This window comes from Oryzias melastigma, linkage group LG12 (assembly GCF_002922805.2).
Source record: "Oryzias melastigma strain HK-1 linkage group LG12, ASM292280v2, whole genome shotgun sequence".
Lineage (NCBI taxonomy): Eukaryota > Metazoa > Chordata > Actinopteri > Beloniformes > Adrianichthyidae > Oryzias > Oryzias melastigma.
In genome coordinates this window covers 9234425-9250545 of record NC_050523.1, presented here as the reverse complement: position 1 = coordinate 9250545, position 16121 = coordinate 9234425, and the positions used below count along the sequence as shown (strand labels likewise).

The 16121-nt window shown below is 37.5% G+C and overlaps 2 protein-coding genes across 18 annotated transcripts in view; both read left to right on the top strand.

Moving 5' to 3' along the window:
- The window catches only part of add1 (adducin 1 (alpha)), a 30041-nt gene extending 24217 nt beyond the window's left edge, over nt 1-5824 (top strand). For 3 of the 16 annotated variants that reach the window (XM_024299302.2, XM_024299309.2, XM_024299301.2), the window contains one exon: nt 4127-5824. In XM_024299302.2, coding sequence (XP_024155070.1) covers nt 4127-4413 — 287 coding nt within the window. In that variant the 3' untranslated portion in view covers nt 4414-5824. Of the gene's footprint in view, nt 1-893; nt 929-1324; nt 1341-3821; nt 3876-4126 lie in introns of those variants that run through there. The other 13 variants (XR_004948776.1, XR_004948775.1, XR_002922230.2 and 10 more) reach the window with 7 other exon arrangements.
- Nucleotides 5825-6336: 512 nt separating this feature from the next.
- On the top strand, nt 6337-15112 carry nop14 (NOP14 nucleolar protein homolog (yeast)). 2 transcript variants are annotated; one of them, XM_024299277.2, is made up of 19 exons: nt 6341-6536; nt 6823-7005; nt 8587-8721; nt 8852-8993; nt 9253-9407; nt 9481-9618; nt 9699-9821; nt 9901-10032; nt 10106-10391; nt 10482-10612; nt 10699-10784; nt 10861-10996; nt 11175-11276; nt 12143-12296; nt 12387-12546; nt 14229-14376; nt 14446-14564; nt 14642-14797; nt 14876-15112. In XM_024299277.2, exons 2-19 carry the CDS (start codon nt 6823-6825, stop codon nt 14970-14972), a joined length of 2583 nt encoding a protein of 860 aa, XP_024155045.1. In that variant the 5' UTR covers nt 6341-6536; the 3' UTR covers nt 14973-15112. The 2 variants fall into 2 exon arrangements, with proteins under 2 accessions (XP_024155046.1, XP_024155045.1); XM_024299278.2 differs by lacking the exons at nt 14229-14376; nt 14446-14564; nt 14642-14797; nt 14876-15112 and adding an exon at nt 12792-13035 and having other exon boundaries at nt 6337-6536.
- The last annotated feature ends 1009 nt before the right edge of the window (nt 15113-16121 follow it).

The window sequence follows — 16121 nt, the reverse complement described above, 5'->3', positions numbered from 1 at the left end:
AAAATCCTACAAGAACAAGTTAAAAAGTGCGTCTTAAACTGTTAAAAACCTTGTTTTTTCAGCAGACTTCTGGCTGAGTAAAATATACCAATTCAAGAAGCAACTTTGACGTAAAACCATCCCAAGCTTTGTTTTTAAATCTGTTGAATGAATGAATTAGCATTAAAAAAAACAAACCTGCACTCCCATATTTTTAGGAAAAATAAATTGCATCCACTGTTCTCTGGTATAAAACTTTATTAATATCTATTTAGAACAAAGAAAAAAACAGTCTTTGGATCTTGTAGATTTAGAAAGTGTGGTTCTATTATAAATAAAGCTTACAAAAACTTATTTTAAAGATAAAATTATATTGATAAGTGGTGAAATAATCCTTCTTACCTGTATGCTGATATACTGCCCCCTGCAGTTTTAACATAAAATATGTTAAATTATCAAATTTAATAATTTTTTTTTTTGGGTCCCTCTTGGTCTTTATTACAATTGGATTACACCGATATGGGTGGGTTAAAAGGGTAAAAATTGGTGTTTTATTATTATTTTTAATGTATATTTAAATGTTTTATTTAAAAGCTACATTGTGCTAACACATAAATAAAAGGGATTGGTGGTTTCAGGTGTAATCTAATATCAAAAATGTTTTTATAACCTGTATCTGTTCAGTGTTTCCTATCCACTCTCGCTTACATTCTTCATAGTTTTTTATTTATTTTGGGTTGAAGATGGGAAATGTATCATGGATGGTTCTCAACCATTCTGTTATTTTCAATCTTCTAACTTTTTTCCCTCATTTTGAATTTTTTTATTTTAACTCAGTGCCTGTGGTTTGACTTGCATAGACATTTGTTTCTACTTGTGCTTTTTTTCTTCTTTGTGGCTGCGATTTCAATCAGGAGATGGAAATGCAAAAGAGTACCTGTTACCATAGTAAGTATGCACTGCTCCACCTCCTCGCCACCCTTTTTGATTACCCATCACCCTCCACGCTCGTGTCTGCATGGCTTCGGTAGCAGAGCTGTCGTGTGACGTGAACTAACTCCTTTCTCTGTTTGAGTCTTTACTTAAAACTCTGGCTCAGTGGGGGTTATTTCAGAGCTCTTCCAAAAGTAAAAATCTGCACAAATCCCTCACTCGAATTCCATTCGCTTAATGGAATTTAAGTTAAACCAGAAGAAATCCTGAAGTAGACCTCACTGCTCACTCCTTCCTGTATTCTATCTCAGTAAAAAGCTCTTCTTCCTGACTGTTTATATAACTGTTTGTACTTTTTCATGTCTGGGTAAAGACGGTTTGAGAAAATGTGGAACTGTTGTCTGTCTTGCAGACGGGTCCTTTAGCAGGTACATCAGTCATTTGTTGGCCTGTGGCTTTCTAACCAAACTGGCTGCTGTTGGTTGAGCTTGGAAGCGTGGGTGAAGCCTGGCTGGCTGTGTGCTCCTCAGTCTCCGTTAACGTGTCTGGAGTCGGGCTTCGCTGCTGTTCTGGTGTGAAACCAGGAGGCTGCAATGTGTTTTCTCCGGATTTGTTGCTGCTCCTCTGTGGACTGTGGCAGCTTGCAGCTCTGTTTGGACGCTTTTTGTGTCTTGGATTTAAGCCCGCAGTCTGGATGTGTGACAAGTTTAGGGTGCCAATTATTCATTTTTTAAATATTTTTGCAGATTGTTGTAATATGTTTCAGTTATTTGTCTTGGTCATTGCTTGATTTTTGTAAATCAAATATTTTCACATAAACATTTTTCTAGATAGATCGATATTTTATTGATCCTTAGAGAAATTACATGGGAGTCCATACACCCATTAAACCATTCATACAGATTAAAAGAATAAGTAAGTAAAAAAAAAAGTTAAATGTCATAAATAACCCAATAAAAACAATTTAAAAAGAGAATAAATGGTAAAAAGTAATTGGACATTCAGAGTGCCATGGCCCCTCCTCTTGCCCCGCCCCTCCCAGCAGCATTATATACTCTAATCGCACTTGGTACAAAGGACCTCCTGTATCTCAGTGGAGCTCGGCAGAGTTTAGAGCTTTTAAAGTCTAAAACATTTCTCAGAGAAAAAAAATTACTATTCAATTTAATCAAACTAACATTAAAAATAGGGATGTCCCGATCCGATCACGTGACCAGAAATTGGGCTTATAGTTTCAGAATTCATCAAAATCCGATCAGAGATCAAATATTTCTTTTATACTTATTATTATGATCAGTGCTACATATTACTAGCTTTTTTTTCTGTCTGCATATCACAAACGGATCACTCACTGTTGTAAAACGCAGCAGTTTATAGTTTAATCAAGTAGCGCAAAAAACAGTTTGGTAAAGTTAGCGAGGTATTCACAGACTCAAACTTCCATGTTTTGAACTGACATTTAATGTCCATTGATGTGTCTTGTCAGAAACAATGACCCACAAAAGCATTTCAAAAGAAAAATTAATGTTTATGTTATTATTTAGTTAGTTAAACGGAGAAACTGCTGCCAAGGGACCGTCTACAAAGTGCAAGTTTCAAAAGAAACATTTACCCTTATTTTATATTTGAGAAAAAGACAACAGTTATAGATTAAAAATTAGATTAATTAATTAGCAATAAAACAAATAGCTAACTTGTCTATTGAGTTATCGTGATTAATGTTATGTTTTGTCTATTGATTTGTCTCGATTCGTGCAACAGTTTGCCTATTTATTGATCGTGATTAATGCAATTATTTGTCAATAGATTGATTACGTTTAATGTGATAATTTGTTTATTGATTTATCATGATTAATGCGGTATTTTGTCAGTTGATTTATCGCAAGTAATGCGATAATTTGTCTATAGATTTATTGCGATCAATGTGATATTTTGTCTATTGATATATTGCTGATAAATACAATAATTTTTTTATTGATTTATTGTGATTAATTTCATCTTTTGTCTATTGATTTATTGCCCAATAATATGATAATTTGTCTATACATTTATCGTGATTAATGTGATATTTTGTATAAAGATTTATCGTGATCAATGCGATAACTTGTCTATTGGTTTATCGTGATTAATACGATAATATGTCTAAAGATTTATCGCGATTAATTTGATCATTTTTCTATTGATTTATCGCGATTAATTTGATCATTTTTCTATTGATTTATCGCGATTAATACGATTATTTGTCTATTGAGTTACTGCGATCAATGCAATAACTTGTCTATCGATTTATCGCGATCAATACAATAACTTGTCTATCAATTTATCGCGTTCAATACGATAACTTGTCTATCGATTTATCCCGATCAATGCGATAGCTTTATCAATTTATCCCGATCAATACAATAACTTGTCTATCGATTTATCGCGTTCAATACGATAACTTTATCGATTTATCCCGATCAATGCGATAACTTTATCGATTTATCGCGATCAATACAATAACTTGTCTATTGATTTATCATGATTAATACAATAATATGTCTAAATATTTATTGCGATTAATGTGATGACTTTTCTATAGATTGCAAATAATGCTGTAACTTGACACCCCTAGTCACAGAAGTCTGTTATCGGCAGATACTCAAAATCAAAAGAATCTGATCGGGACATCCTCCAAAGTTTGTATCCGTTTGGGTTTTGCTTCCAGTATCTGGAAAACTAAAGGCAGCAAAATAACACCTTTTGGATGAGTGTGAGCTCAGAACTTACTGTATAATGAGAGTTCATTTACCTTTGATTTCCACTCTGGCTCACCTTTTCTTTTTTTTCTTTTTTTTTTAGTTTAAACCTATTTTGATCTCTTTTTCTGCTGCAGGCTATGTCTTTCACTGTACTGTTTTTGTACACAGGGTTCAGATGAGCAAAGGAACTGCTCTGGTTAAGCTTTTCCTGTATAAATGAAGGTAAAACCAACATTGAGCCGAGAGAATGAAGAAGTAGAGCTGTGTTTTCACTCCTTGCAGTTGTGAAGAGAGGATTTGATGTGCATCTTGGTTTGGTTTATGATAAAACTGTCAGTTTTTTAGCTTTGAAGCAGATTTTCAAAATAAACTCTTATGCAGTGACGTTTTTTTGAGCATAGAGTTTCAGCTAAAAGCTTTCTCAGCGCTGCAGCTTCCAGGATCTAAAACCTGTCCCCCCGCCCCTCCTCCAGAATCCCTGCCAGAGCAAACCTTTAAGGACGAGAGTGACGCAGCCACCCTGAGACAGACCCTCCCAGACCTAACGCCAGACGACCCCTCCGACGCCCCAGCGCTTCCCGCCGAAGACCCTGCCGCTGCACCTGCCGCGCCCGCCGCAGACGCAGCCGAGGGGGAGGCGCCCGCTGAAGCTGAGGACCAGGAGGGGGAGGAGTCTCCCAGCAAATCTCCCTCCAAAAAGAAGAAAAAGTTCCGCACTCCCTCCTTCTTAAAGAAAAACAAAAAAAAGACAGAACCCTAGATCGGAATCAGTTGAATCAGTCCCAGAAAGCTCAGATTTTTTTTTCCTCTTTTATAATTGCACCCTTTAACACCCAGTCATACTTTGTGTTGTTTTGATATCATTTGTTGCCGGCTTATTAACTATTTTCCTTGTTAGTTTGTGCCAATTTTGTATTTTGTATACAATGTAAAAATGAGTGCATAAAGGTTTTTATTGCTTAGACGCTTTTCGTTATTGATGCAGGGTTTTTTTTTTTTTTTTTTTTTCTTTCCACTCCTCCTGGCCTTTTCTGCATGTTCATGCTGGCTCACACTCTTGACCTTTTTTTTCTTTTTAGGAATTTAACCATTGTAACCACTAGAATGTATTGGGATTGTATCAAATATGTAAAGTGTCTTCTTAAAAATAATAAAACAAAGCAAATGTAATAGTAAAATCAGACAACTATGAAGTGCTACTCGTATCTGCAGAAGTGGGTGCTTGTTTAAATGCATGTGAGCTGAGCAGGACGGCCACATTTGGGCTTTTATTTTGAAAAAAAGGTCACCTATTAAAATCCACTTCCTTGTCCACAAAACGTTAGGTATCCTTTGGTCTTTGTGTGATGTCTGGTCAAATTTCACAAAGATTTTATTTTTTTCTTTTAATTCATAAAATTTGTATTTTTTTTCATGCAGTTTTTGTCAGACTCTTAAGATAATTTGGACAATAGTTCACCTGTTCAGGTTAATGCTGTTTGTCCTAATTAAAAAAAGAATGTTTTGTTTTTCTTCATGTGAAAAATCATAAAACTAAAGCAACACTACTCCATGTGTGATGGACTTTTTTAAAATAAATATTTTATTTGAAATGATGTCGCTCAGTATGAGAAATCCCCCTTCCCCTTGTCATTCATACTTTTATTTTGAATCCATCAATTTATACGAACAGTATTTCAAACATGTTTCCCTTTTTAACCTGAATTATATATTTTTTTCTTCTCATGGATGGGATTCAGAAGAGTTCATCTAAAGTTTGCAGGGCATTAACACCAGACCATCTGCTGTGCTGTACAAGTTAAACCCTTCTTTTCTAAATGATAAGCAGTCATTGTAATGGCTTTAATGAGCAAAATTAATTTGATTCGTATTTAAAAAAGCAACATTGCATGAAAATAAGAGTTCCAAAATGATTGCAGTAAACAGCTCAGTGTCTTAATGGGTGACATCAACAGTTTTTTGTTTGTTTTTTTAGTTTTGTTCTATTTCTTTTTATTCATGTCAAACTTTTTCTTTGGTTTAAAAAGTTCAAAATGTTGCTGAATTCACCTCCTTTCACTTCAAATGTCTCACTATTCCCTCTACAAACTTAATATTGAATCTGTTTTTTGTTTGTTTTTGTCATTGTTCTGCCATAATTACAACCATAAAATAAACAACCTTGAAAAGTGTGATTGTGTTCATTATTTTATCAGGTAATCAATGATCACCAATAAATTGTAATAGTTATTCATCTTTTTTCGTTTTAGTAGTGTAGAAATTCAGGGTTTTAATAAATGGTGTCATCATTTATTGATTGTTTTTTAAGCAATTTCCAGGAATAAAAATGAAGCAATAAAAATACAGTAGATCTATTAAATCTTCATAAGATATTAACTCATAAATTGATTGTACAATAAAAGAAATGATGCTATCTGCTTGACGTTATGGTTCTAATCATAAAAAAACATTTACATTTGTGCAGACGACACATTGAATTCATTAAATAAAAAGGGATTGGAACAAGCAAATTTATCTAATCACTTAATTTTTTATACATAGGTGCCATAATCCGGTTCTTCACAAAAATATTCATTTTTACATCCTTTTTTATTATATTTAGTTATTTAACAAAAAAAGCCCACACTTTGGGAGTTCTCTCTCTTTCATGTATCGAATGTTCTGTTCTCGGTTTGACCGCTAGAGGCGCTGTTCAGATTATCAAACCGGAAGTGGGGCTGGCTTGAACTCTAGTGCTTCCGGAAGAAAGATGGAAACCCAGGGAAACAACGTGGATATATTAAAGAACTAACATTTAAATTAAAATAAGAGTTGCCAAATATTTGTTTATATTTTATTTTTTTGCTTAAAGTTGACATTTTGCCTCCTCTGCACAACTAAACGGTAAACTCTTCATTTACGTAGTTACTGGTGGTTAGTAATTCTGTTACTAGCTTGTTTGTAGATACTTCATTTGTTTCCTCATCTCTTTAAATATCGTATAAAGTAGTTTCTTACAAGTCAGTACATTTATTTGCACTTTTTTTTAATCAAATGCTGACTAAGTTACATTATTACGGCTACCTTCGTTATCGTTGCACCAAACTGTTTTAAACCAGCTCAGTAAATATGTGCAGACATGAGGGAAATTCGTGGATAAAAATCCACCAATCCTCCACTTTTGTCTCAGATGGGGAAGGCTCCGAAGAAGAGGAGCCTTGCTGACAAGGTCCGCAAAACCAAGACTAATCCTGCCATCAAAAACAACCCGTTTGAGGTGAAAATCAACCGGAAGAAGTTTGATGTTCTGGGAAGAAAAACCAAACACGACGTGGGTCTGCCGGGAGTCTCTCGATCCAAAGCCATCAACAAGGTAGGAGGCGAGATCACCTTCCTCTGCTGTTCATCCTGATAGTTCTGTGCTTTGGACAGCTTTGATAATATTAAAGACATAACAAAAGCTCTAAACTTTCTACCTTAAATCAATTTAGAAACAGCCGAGGAGGTTTTAATTGCTAAATTTACTCTATTTTATTTCAGTCCAATGCAGTTGTCTGTGGTTTTTAGAACATATTATTGGTCTTTTTACTTTTATAAGTCAATCAGTTTTACTATGTTTCTCTAATAATCCTGTAGTTATACTTTATAGTGAAAAAAAAAGTTTATTTACAGTTTAAACTTTTGCCATGACAAAAGATCTATTGATCACCTCTGATCAGTGGATCGCAGGTTTGGTTCCCATCTTACCCAAAAATATGTCCTTGGACAAGACCCTGAACCCCACATTGCTTCTGGTTATGGGTTGACGCCATGTATGTCAGCAGAACCACCATCAAGGTGTGAATGAGTGAATAAGACTGTGATTGTTTAGCGACTTGAGCTTTAAATACGTCATTTGTATACATCATTCACTATTTTAAGGGTTTATTTTTCTACATTCAGCATCAGTGCTAAACATTCTCTTCAATGATGAATTTTGAAGCTGCCCACTTGGGAAAAAATGACACAACCGCTAAAGATTTAACTTTGAATTGGGATAAAATACTATTTGTTTACAAAATAGTTGTTATTATGAATATTAAGGTTTGGTACCACAAAAATACTGAGTTTTAATCAAGTTTATGTCTCAAAAATCAACTTATTGTTCAAATTTCTTCTTCTTTTTTTTATTTTTTTATTTTTTTTGATAATCAATGGTTTAGACTATGGGTGTCAAACTCAATCGCACAGGGAGCTAAAATCTAAAACACACTTAAGGTTGTGGGCCGACAGGATAAACATTTATTGAACACACTACAACTAAAATTTTAAAACTTAAAATGTAACTATTTAACATTACTATGAATGAAAATAGAATAAATCAACTTAAACCTTAAATAACTTTCAAAATTTTACTCTCCCTAAAAATATATTTTTCAAAGTTATACAAATTAAAAATAAGTGTAATATAATATCGACCCATTAATAACAATAAAATAAAATGATCTGGAGGGCCGGATATAATTACGTAGACACATGTAGTTTAGACTGAACAATCGTCTTTTCTTTCATGAAAAACTATCAGAGAATGGGATTTTTGCCTGTTTTTTTTTAATGTAGTCCATTAATTTGATACATTTATGTTTTTAAAAATAAATTTATATTTTAGTCTAAAAATTTAGTCTAAAAATGAAAAAATTCTGGGTTTTTTAAGTTGCTTAAAAATTGTAAAAAGTCCCCCCAAAAATTAGAGAAAATACGTATTTTTTGTATTTTGATTTAAATTAGATCAAATCAATTTATTAAACGTTACTCATCTGAGTTTTGTGCTGTGACGTTCATCAGGAAGAGCTTAAATGTGAACAGCAGATGTCTAGTTTTTATTGTCACTTCCTGATACATTTTTGATCAGTTTGGAGGTTTAGCGATTCTTAACTGTGATCATCTCTTGAGTTTAGTTTGCTTTGTTTTGCAGAGAAAAGAGACTCTGTTAAAGGAGTACAAGCAGAAGAACAAGGCCAGCAAATTCGTAGACAGACGACTCGGAGAGTATGACGCCAAGATGGCCCCAGAAGACAAAATTCTCCAGAGGTTTGCCCTGGAAAGACAGGTCAGTCACATGATCACACATCCACGTTACTTTTCTCATGAAAATCTGTTCTTTACTATAAAAATAAAAAAATTGCTTTAACTGTGATGATAGATAAGGGCTTAATGGCTTTTTTTCTGTGTGATTTCAGCGCATCCATGAGAAAAAGGACATGTATAACCTGAATGAGGAAGAGGAGCTGACTCACTACGGGCAGTCACTGGCTGAAATGGAGAAATTCAATGATGTTGTGAACAGCGATGATGAGTCAGAAGAGAAAGGCCTTTTATCAGGTGAGTTTGGAGCAGATGCTCACAAATGAATCCTTTATTTATCTCCATTAGATCTTTCTTTTTTCTCCATTAGAAAACAGGCTTTATAATCTTAGAATAATGCAGTTGAAGTGGCATCTTATGAAGCTTTTATAAAACCTGGTAGAAAACTGCCATCTCACCTGATGTTTATGAAGAATGTTACCAAACGTTTTATTTTCTTTCTTGTTGTTTGAATTTGCAACACGAAAACTCAGCTCTTTTTTTTTTCTCTACCTAGCTGAGCTGACTGCCTCCCACTTTGGAGGAGGAGGAGGAGGAGGCCTCCTCAGGAAGAAAACCTCAGGGGAGCAGCAGCAGGAGGACGGAAACCAGAGAGCCAAGTCCAGGCAGGAGCTCATCGAAGAACTCATCCAGAAGTCCAAGCAGGAGAAGGTGCTTCGCTGCTTTCTTTTTTATAAACCGCAGATGATCTGGAGCGCTCTCCTTGACTCACGCTTGTTCTCAGAGGGAGCGGCAGGTGCAGAAGGAGGAGGCGCAGGAGCTGACGGAGAAGCTGGATCAGGAGTGGAAGAGCATCCAGAGTCTGATGGTGAAGAAAACGGCCAAAACCGAACTCGCCGACAAACCAGAGGAGAAACCCAAAGTAGGCAAACGCCGCCCTGTCCGTAAAGTTTCCCGTTCGTACGACGAAGCGCTCCATTCATCTCTGCTTTGTTATCGCAGCTCGATGAATACGACATGATGGTGCGGGAGCTCGGCTTCGAGATGAAGGCCCAACCATCAGAGAAGATGAAGACTCCTGAGGAGCTGGCCAGAGAGGAGAAGGAGAAACTGCAGAAGCTAGAAGTAAAAAAAAAACTCTTTATTTTTACTTTTACCACAGAAATCTGTTCCTTTTGTTTCATTCGCGCTGATCTTTTCCCAGGCCGACCGTCTGAGGAGGATGATGGGAGAGGAAGAGGACACCAAAGCGCAGAGTCAAACCCGCATGTCTGCCGACGACCTGAACGACGGCTTCATCCTGGATAAACACGACAAGAAGACTCTGGCTTATCAGGTCTGCGACTGAAACCTCTTCTGTCTGATTCTATCCGCCGCCGGTCTGATTCTATCGTTTGATCCCTATTAAGGACGGAAAATGGAACATTGAGGAAGAGGAGGAGGAGGCAGCAGAAGATGAGGAAGGAGAGAGTGGAGAGGAGCAGGAGTCGGATGAGGAGGAGGAGGAGGAGGAAGCCAGCAGTGAAGAAGAGGAAGAAGAAGAAGACGGGCAGTCAGATTTGGAGTCAGAGCAGGAAAGTGAGGATGAGGAGAAAAACCAGGAGGATGACGGGAAACCGAAGAAGACTCTCAGCAAAGAGGAGATGAAGGCTCAGCAGCAGGCGGCCAAGGCGGAGCTTCCGTACACGTTTGCTGGTAAATTCACTCGTTACTAAAGCAGAAATTTAATTTGATCCATTTCTACGTTTTTATTTATTTATTTCACAATATCGGTTTTAATTTTAGCCCCAGAGAGTTACGAGGATTTGAAAGATTTGCTGTGCGGTCACACCCCGGAAAACCAGCGCCTCATAGTGGCCAGAACCCAGAAGTGCAACCACCCCAGTCTGGCTGTAGGGAATAAGCTCAAACTGCAGGTAGGATTGATACTCCAAAAAAATATTTTATTTGTTTGTTCGTTTGTTTGATATTGCCAAAAGTATCCCCCCGTCTGTTTCCTCAGAAACTGTTTGGATTTCTGTTGGAGTACATCGGAGAGCTGGCCCTCAGAACCCCTCCCGAACTCACCGCCGTCGATAAGCTCGTCCCGTGAGTTTGGCCGAAGCGACCTCACAGATATCCGGCTCGAGGATTTCCTCATGTTTGTGTGTTCTGGTGTTTGTAGGGAGTTGTACGCTCTGTGCCAGATGTTTCCTGACGCGGCTGCTGCGGCCGTGCAGCGCGTCCTCGCCGACGCGGCTCACAGCGTGGAAGAGCTGATCGAACTCAAAGGCCACGCCCCTTTCCCCACCTTAGACACGGTATGTTGTTTTTGTGCTGAATGAGGAAAAACGTTTAGTTTTAATAATTAATGTTTTCTTTCTGGTTTTATTTATAACTAAAGATATTTATTTTTGAAAATGCTGAACTCCAGCAGGAAACTTTTGGTGACGGGTTTTACTGACCAACGGGTCTGTTTTACTGTTTTTGTGGTTGAAGCTCATTTACTTGAAGCTGACGGCGCTGCTGTTCCCCACCTCAGACTTCAGACATCCCGTCACCACGCCGGCGCTGCTGTACATCAGTCTGACGCTCACAAAGGTAAACCAGATACCTGTGCAGCTGCAGCTGGGATTCTGATCTTCCAAAGTTTTTACATTTCTTTGATAAAAATTCTTCTGAAACCTTCAGTTTCAGGAAGTTGATTGAAGATCTTAGTGCGAAGAATAATCTCATTTCTTTGTTTTTGAATCCTTGGCAATCTTCAAAACTCAGATATCTCGCAAACATAAAAAATAAAAAAAATATTTTGTGAAACAAAGGTTTTTTATTATAAAGAGTAAAATAAATCTAGTTTGCAGCAAAGAGTGAAAACAAAGGAATGCTGGGAAATTAGTGCAGCTAACTTAAACTAAACTCAGAGGCGAATTTCTAAAAGAAAAACATATATATAGTTGGAGTGGGATTTTAAAAATTAAACAAAACATAAAAAACATCAAAGTTTTTTCACATTTAACCTAAAATATTTTTTACCATCTCCAACGTTTGTGTAAAAATAATTGGCAAAGTGGCGACATTAAAAGGTCAACTTGCTTTGTGAGCAGTAAAACACAAGATTTCCTGAAAAGAACACACCAATTGTCAAACACGGTGGTGGCAGTGTGATGATCTGGAGCTTCGTGAGTTCAAATCCAGTCAAATCGAGTCATACCAAAGACTAAAAATAGGAGTTAATGCCTCCACGCTTGACATTTAACAGCATTCAGAGGTTGGATTGGGGGGTTGAACCACCAGATGGATCACCGCATGACGACTCAAATACAGAGAACAAATTACACACACCTAGATTTTAACTGCCAGTTGGAAATCATATATCAAATATTGTGTTCATTTTGATGATTTCTTCTTGTGGAAATTTCTCCAGAACTTCTTCTCTGACTTTGTGCTCCTGATCTGTTCTCCTGCAGTGTCCCGTCAGATCCTTTCAGGACGTGACGACAGGATTACTTCTGTGTTGCCTGACGGTGGAGTACGTCTCCTTTTCCAAACGCTTCCTGCCCGAGCTCGTCAACTTCCTGACAGGAACGCTGCACCTGGCCGTGCGGGACAAAACCTCTCTGGGTTCGTTCTAACCCACAGTCTTTGAACTACCAGAATTTGCATTAATCGCATAAATATTTATCTGATATCTTTGGGAAAAACTGCTCTCAGGTTACACTGTGGCGCCGCCCTTCAGGCCGTCTGGGAAGTGCAGCGACCTGCTGGTGCTGTCCGACCCGGAGTCGTGCCGCAGCTGGAAAAAGAAACCTCTACCGCTGTCTGCTACCAGATGTTTAGAGCTCAAAGACGACCTGGACAGAGATCATCACAGGTTGGTCATAACCAGCAGATGTGGTAGATCTGCAGAAAATATTTATTACTTATTTGTTTTACTTACTGTTTTAGGCATATTTTTAGTAGAATATGTTATTTAATAAGAAAATAACTGAAGTTTTGTTGAAAACAGAACATTTAGGGTAATTCAAGCTCAGAAAATGTCAATTTTAACGATCAAATCTGAGGGTATTCATTCTTTAACTCCAGCGTAGAGTTTCTATTTTAGTGTCGATGTTGCAGCAGATGTGCAGGTGTCAAAACAGAGACCTGAGGAGGAGGAGGAGGGGGAGTCTTCCTCACAGCAGACAGACCATCATACTGTTTTTACCTGCTCTGTGTGGTCTGAGGCGCCGGCGTGGATTCACACAGCAGCCGGTGTGTGGGCTCAGAGAGAAGCAGCATGGACTCTACAGTTTATGCAAAAAAGACTCTTTATAGTTGTACTGTGCTCAACTCAGATGGAATTTAACTCAAAATCTGTTCCTATAAAATAAAAAAATATTTTACTAACTGATTAAAATAAGATTTGTTTGTTTGGTGTAATATTTGAAAAGAAAATTGTTTTCTATAAAAATGTTTACTCCAAAATTTATATATCCTAAAGCTGAAAATTATATATTTACAAGTTTATTTTTGTTTTGTGAACCATCTTGAGCGATATTGTCAACATATCACTTTTCTTTGGGCTCTAAAATAAAAACATGATATTTCTTTTGTGCTTTTTTTTTGCAGTACACTGTGTTCTGCATCTTGATTGGCTATCGACCCTGTCAATCAATCTCCTTCATGCTGTCCCTCCTGTACTGAATGTGTTCAGAAGGCAAAAATCGATTAGACGATATATTGCAATATTTCGTTTGGCAATACTTGTATCGATTTAAAATATTGACGATATTTAATTAATTATTAACAGCACACTGAGCCACCATTCCTTTTTCTTATGCTGAAAAATATTAATTTTATTATATAAATAGAAAATGTTGAATGTTCCCTTTAAAAACAAAGATTTCTTAATTTATATAAATAAAAGCTCCATGAATTTGTGGATAAAAGCAAGTAGCATACGAGTTACAGTTACGGTCCTTAATGTTGTAACATTAATCAGAATGAGTTTTCTAAGTCATACTCTTAAAAAAACAAAAACAAAAGTGAAACATTTTTTTCTAACTATTTTAAAAGTGTTTCCAACCAGTGGTCTTTTTTTCTATGATTTTACTATTACTTCCGGATCAAAATGGTTCAACTGGACATTACCGATGTTGCTTGACATCTTTCATGTAGCAACGGTGAAGATTTACGCTAGCAAGACACACAACTATCATAAACAGATGGGGGGCGGAGCTACTCAGCTCCGCTCCCATAGCCACGCCCCCTCAGAGGAGATTTTTAAAACAGAGGCTTCTGATCAACAGGAAAAATGTCTTTTTAAGACATTTAGGTTGTGGGATTTTGCTTAAAAACCTTATAATCATAATAATAACACTACTGGTCAAATAGTTCTTTAAGCAAAAGCGAAAAGTATGTAGTGACGACTTTTACAGCCTTCAAACATCTACAATAATTGTAAAAATAAAGGCGACCACTTTGCAGATTTGACCTATCAGAGCATAACTCCCATGATCAGTGAGGGACCTCTGTATTTGGAGTGTGTTGGGATTAATAAACCTAACTCTTCAGGTTGACGTGTTTGTCGGCGTGTCTGGACTTGGTGAAGAGGTGCTGCCTTCTCTACAAAGACCTCCCGTCCTTCACCCACATCTTCCAGCCTGTCAGATCTCTTCTCTCCAAGCATCTCTCCATCCAGACGCTCCCAGAAGCTTTGCAGGTGAGCGTCGGGTTGCAGACATAGTTTCTCCTCGTGGTCTTCAGCTTCTTAAGTGTCTGTCTGTTGCAGGAGCTCCACAGAGAAATCACAGACGCCATCGGCAGCGCTCCGACCGCTCACCGTCGGCTGGTGTTCGACAAGAAGAAGCCCATTCCTCTGAAGCTGCTGACGCCCAAGATTGTGGAAGTGTAAGTTCTAACAAAAGGAAGTTATTAGGAGTTTTGTAATAGCTGAACGTGTTCTTACGTTCTGGATTTTTGCTCAGCTTGGACTACGGGAAGAAGCGTGGTTGCACCAGGGAGGAGCGGGAGAAGGAGCGGCTGAAGCACAAGTACAAGAAGGAGTTCAAGGGCGCTCTGAGGGAGATCAGAAAAGACTCGCGCTTCCTGGCCAGAGAGAAGCTGAACGAGGTCATGAACAGGTAAAGCATGAAGCCATCACTGAAACCTCTGCTGGCTTCAGCGACAAACCCTCAAACCTTTACGTCTTTCTGTTTTAGAGATGCAGAGAGGAAGAGGAAGGTGAAGGAGCTGTTCGGCAGTTTGGCCACTCAGGAGGGGGAGTGGAAAGCGCTGAAGAAGAAGAAGAGGAAGTGAAATCCCAAACCTTTTATACATTGATTTTTGGACTCCTAAAATTAACAATTTTGCTCATTTCAGGTAGTTTTGATGGTTTAAAGGTTTTGTACAGATTGACTGATTCATATGTGCACATCACACTCAAATATGATCATGTGAATAAAATAAATCTGCATGGTGGTGATTTTGTATGTGGTTATTTGACAGGTTAGTGTTTGGGTTGAAGCTCACAGAAATTATAAGGATTTTTTTTCATAGACAAAAAAACCTCATGAAAGACTTTAAAAACAAACTCTAGTTCACGATTTTTTGTATTGCTTGGCCGGTGGTGCGACTTACACTCAGTTACAACTCATGTAATATTTATAAAATAAAAAGCCTCCTATTTTAGTTATTTTTCAACTAACAACCACTAGAGGGCACTGCAGGTGTGTAACAGCTGCTGACAGCACCACAGAAGAAGAAGCACCGCTCAGTTTCACACCTGTCTTGATGGAGCTGTTCAAAAGTGACACAAAACAACAAAGAATTCAGTGGATTTAGTGATTTAAAATCAAACTTTTTTTTTTTCTTTTGTAAAATTTTCCCCACTGGTCTTTTAATTATGATTATTCAGTTTTTTAGCCAAATAAAAATAATTGTATTTAAGAGATATTTCCTGCGGCGCATCATAAGAAATGCGATTCTGGTTTGTGGGCGGGACAGTTGGCGCTGAAGTTAGCGTCACTAATTTCCCAGCATTCCTTTGTTTTCACTCTCTCCTGCTTGCGTAAAGCATTTCACAAGCCGAAGCTAACATTAGCATAGCAACAAAAGAAAAAGAAAACGGTTATCAAGCTGTGCAGTTTTGATCCAGACGCTCAGACAAGGAAGATGAAGACGTTCGTGGATCTATTTGTCTATAAGTGAATGCATCAAATTGTAGTAGAGAAGGGAGACTTTGACTATGTCCGAATCCCCCCCCGTACGCGCTATATAGTGCGTTCACCATTTTCTAGTGCTGTCCGAATCACTAATTCCAAGATCAAGTGCACTAGAAATTTCCCAGAAGTCTTTGGAAAAAGCTAACATTCATCGATGCTCACTAGATTAGCGAATATAGACCACAATGCATTGCGGTCGTACACTTTTGAACAAAAAAACTTGTTTAAATATCATTTTTAAATA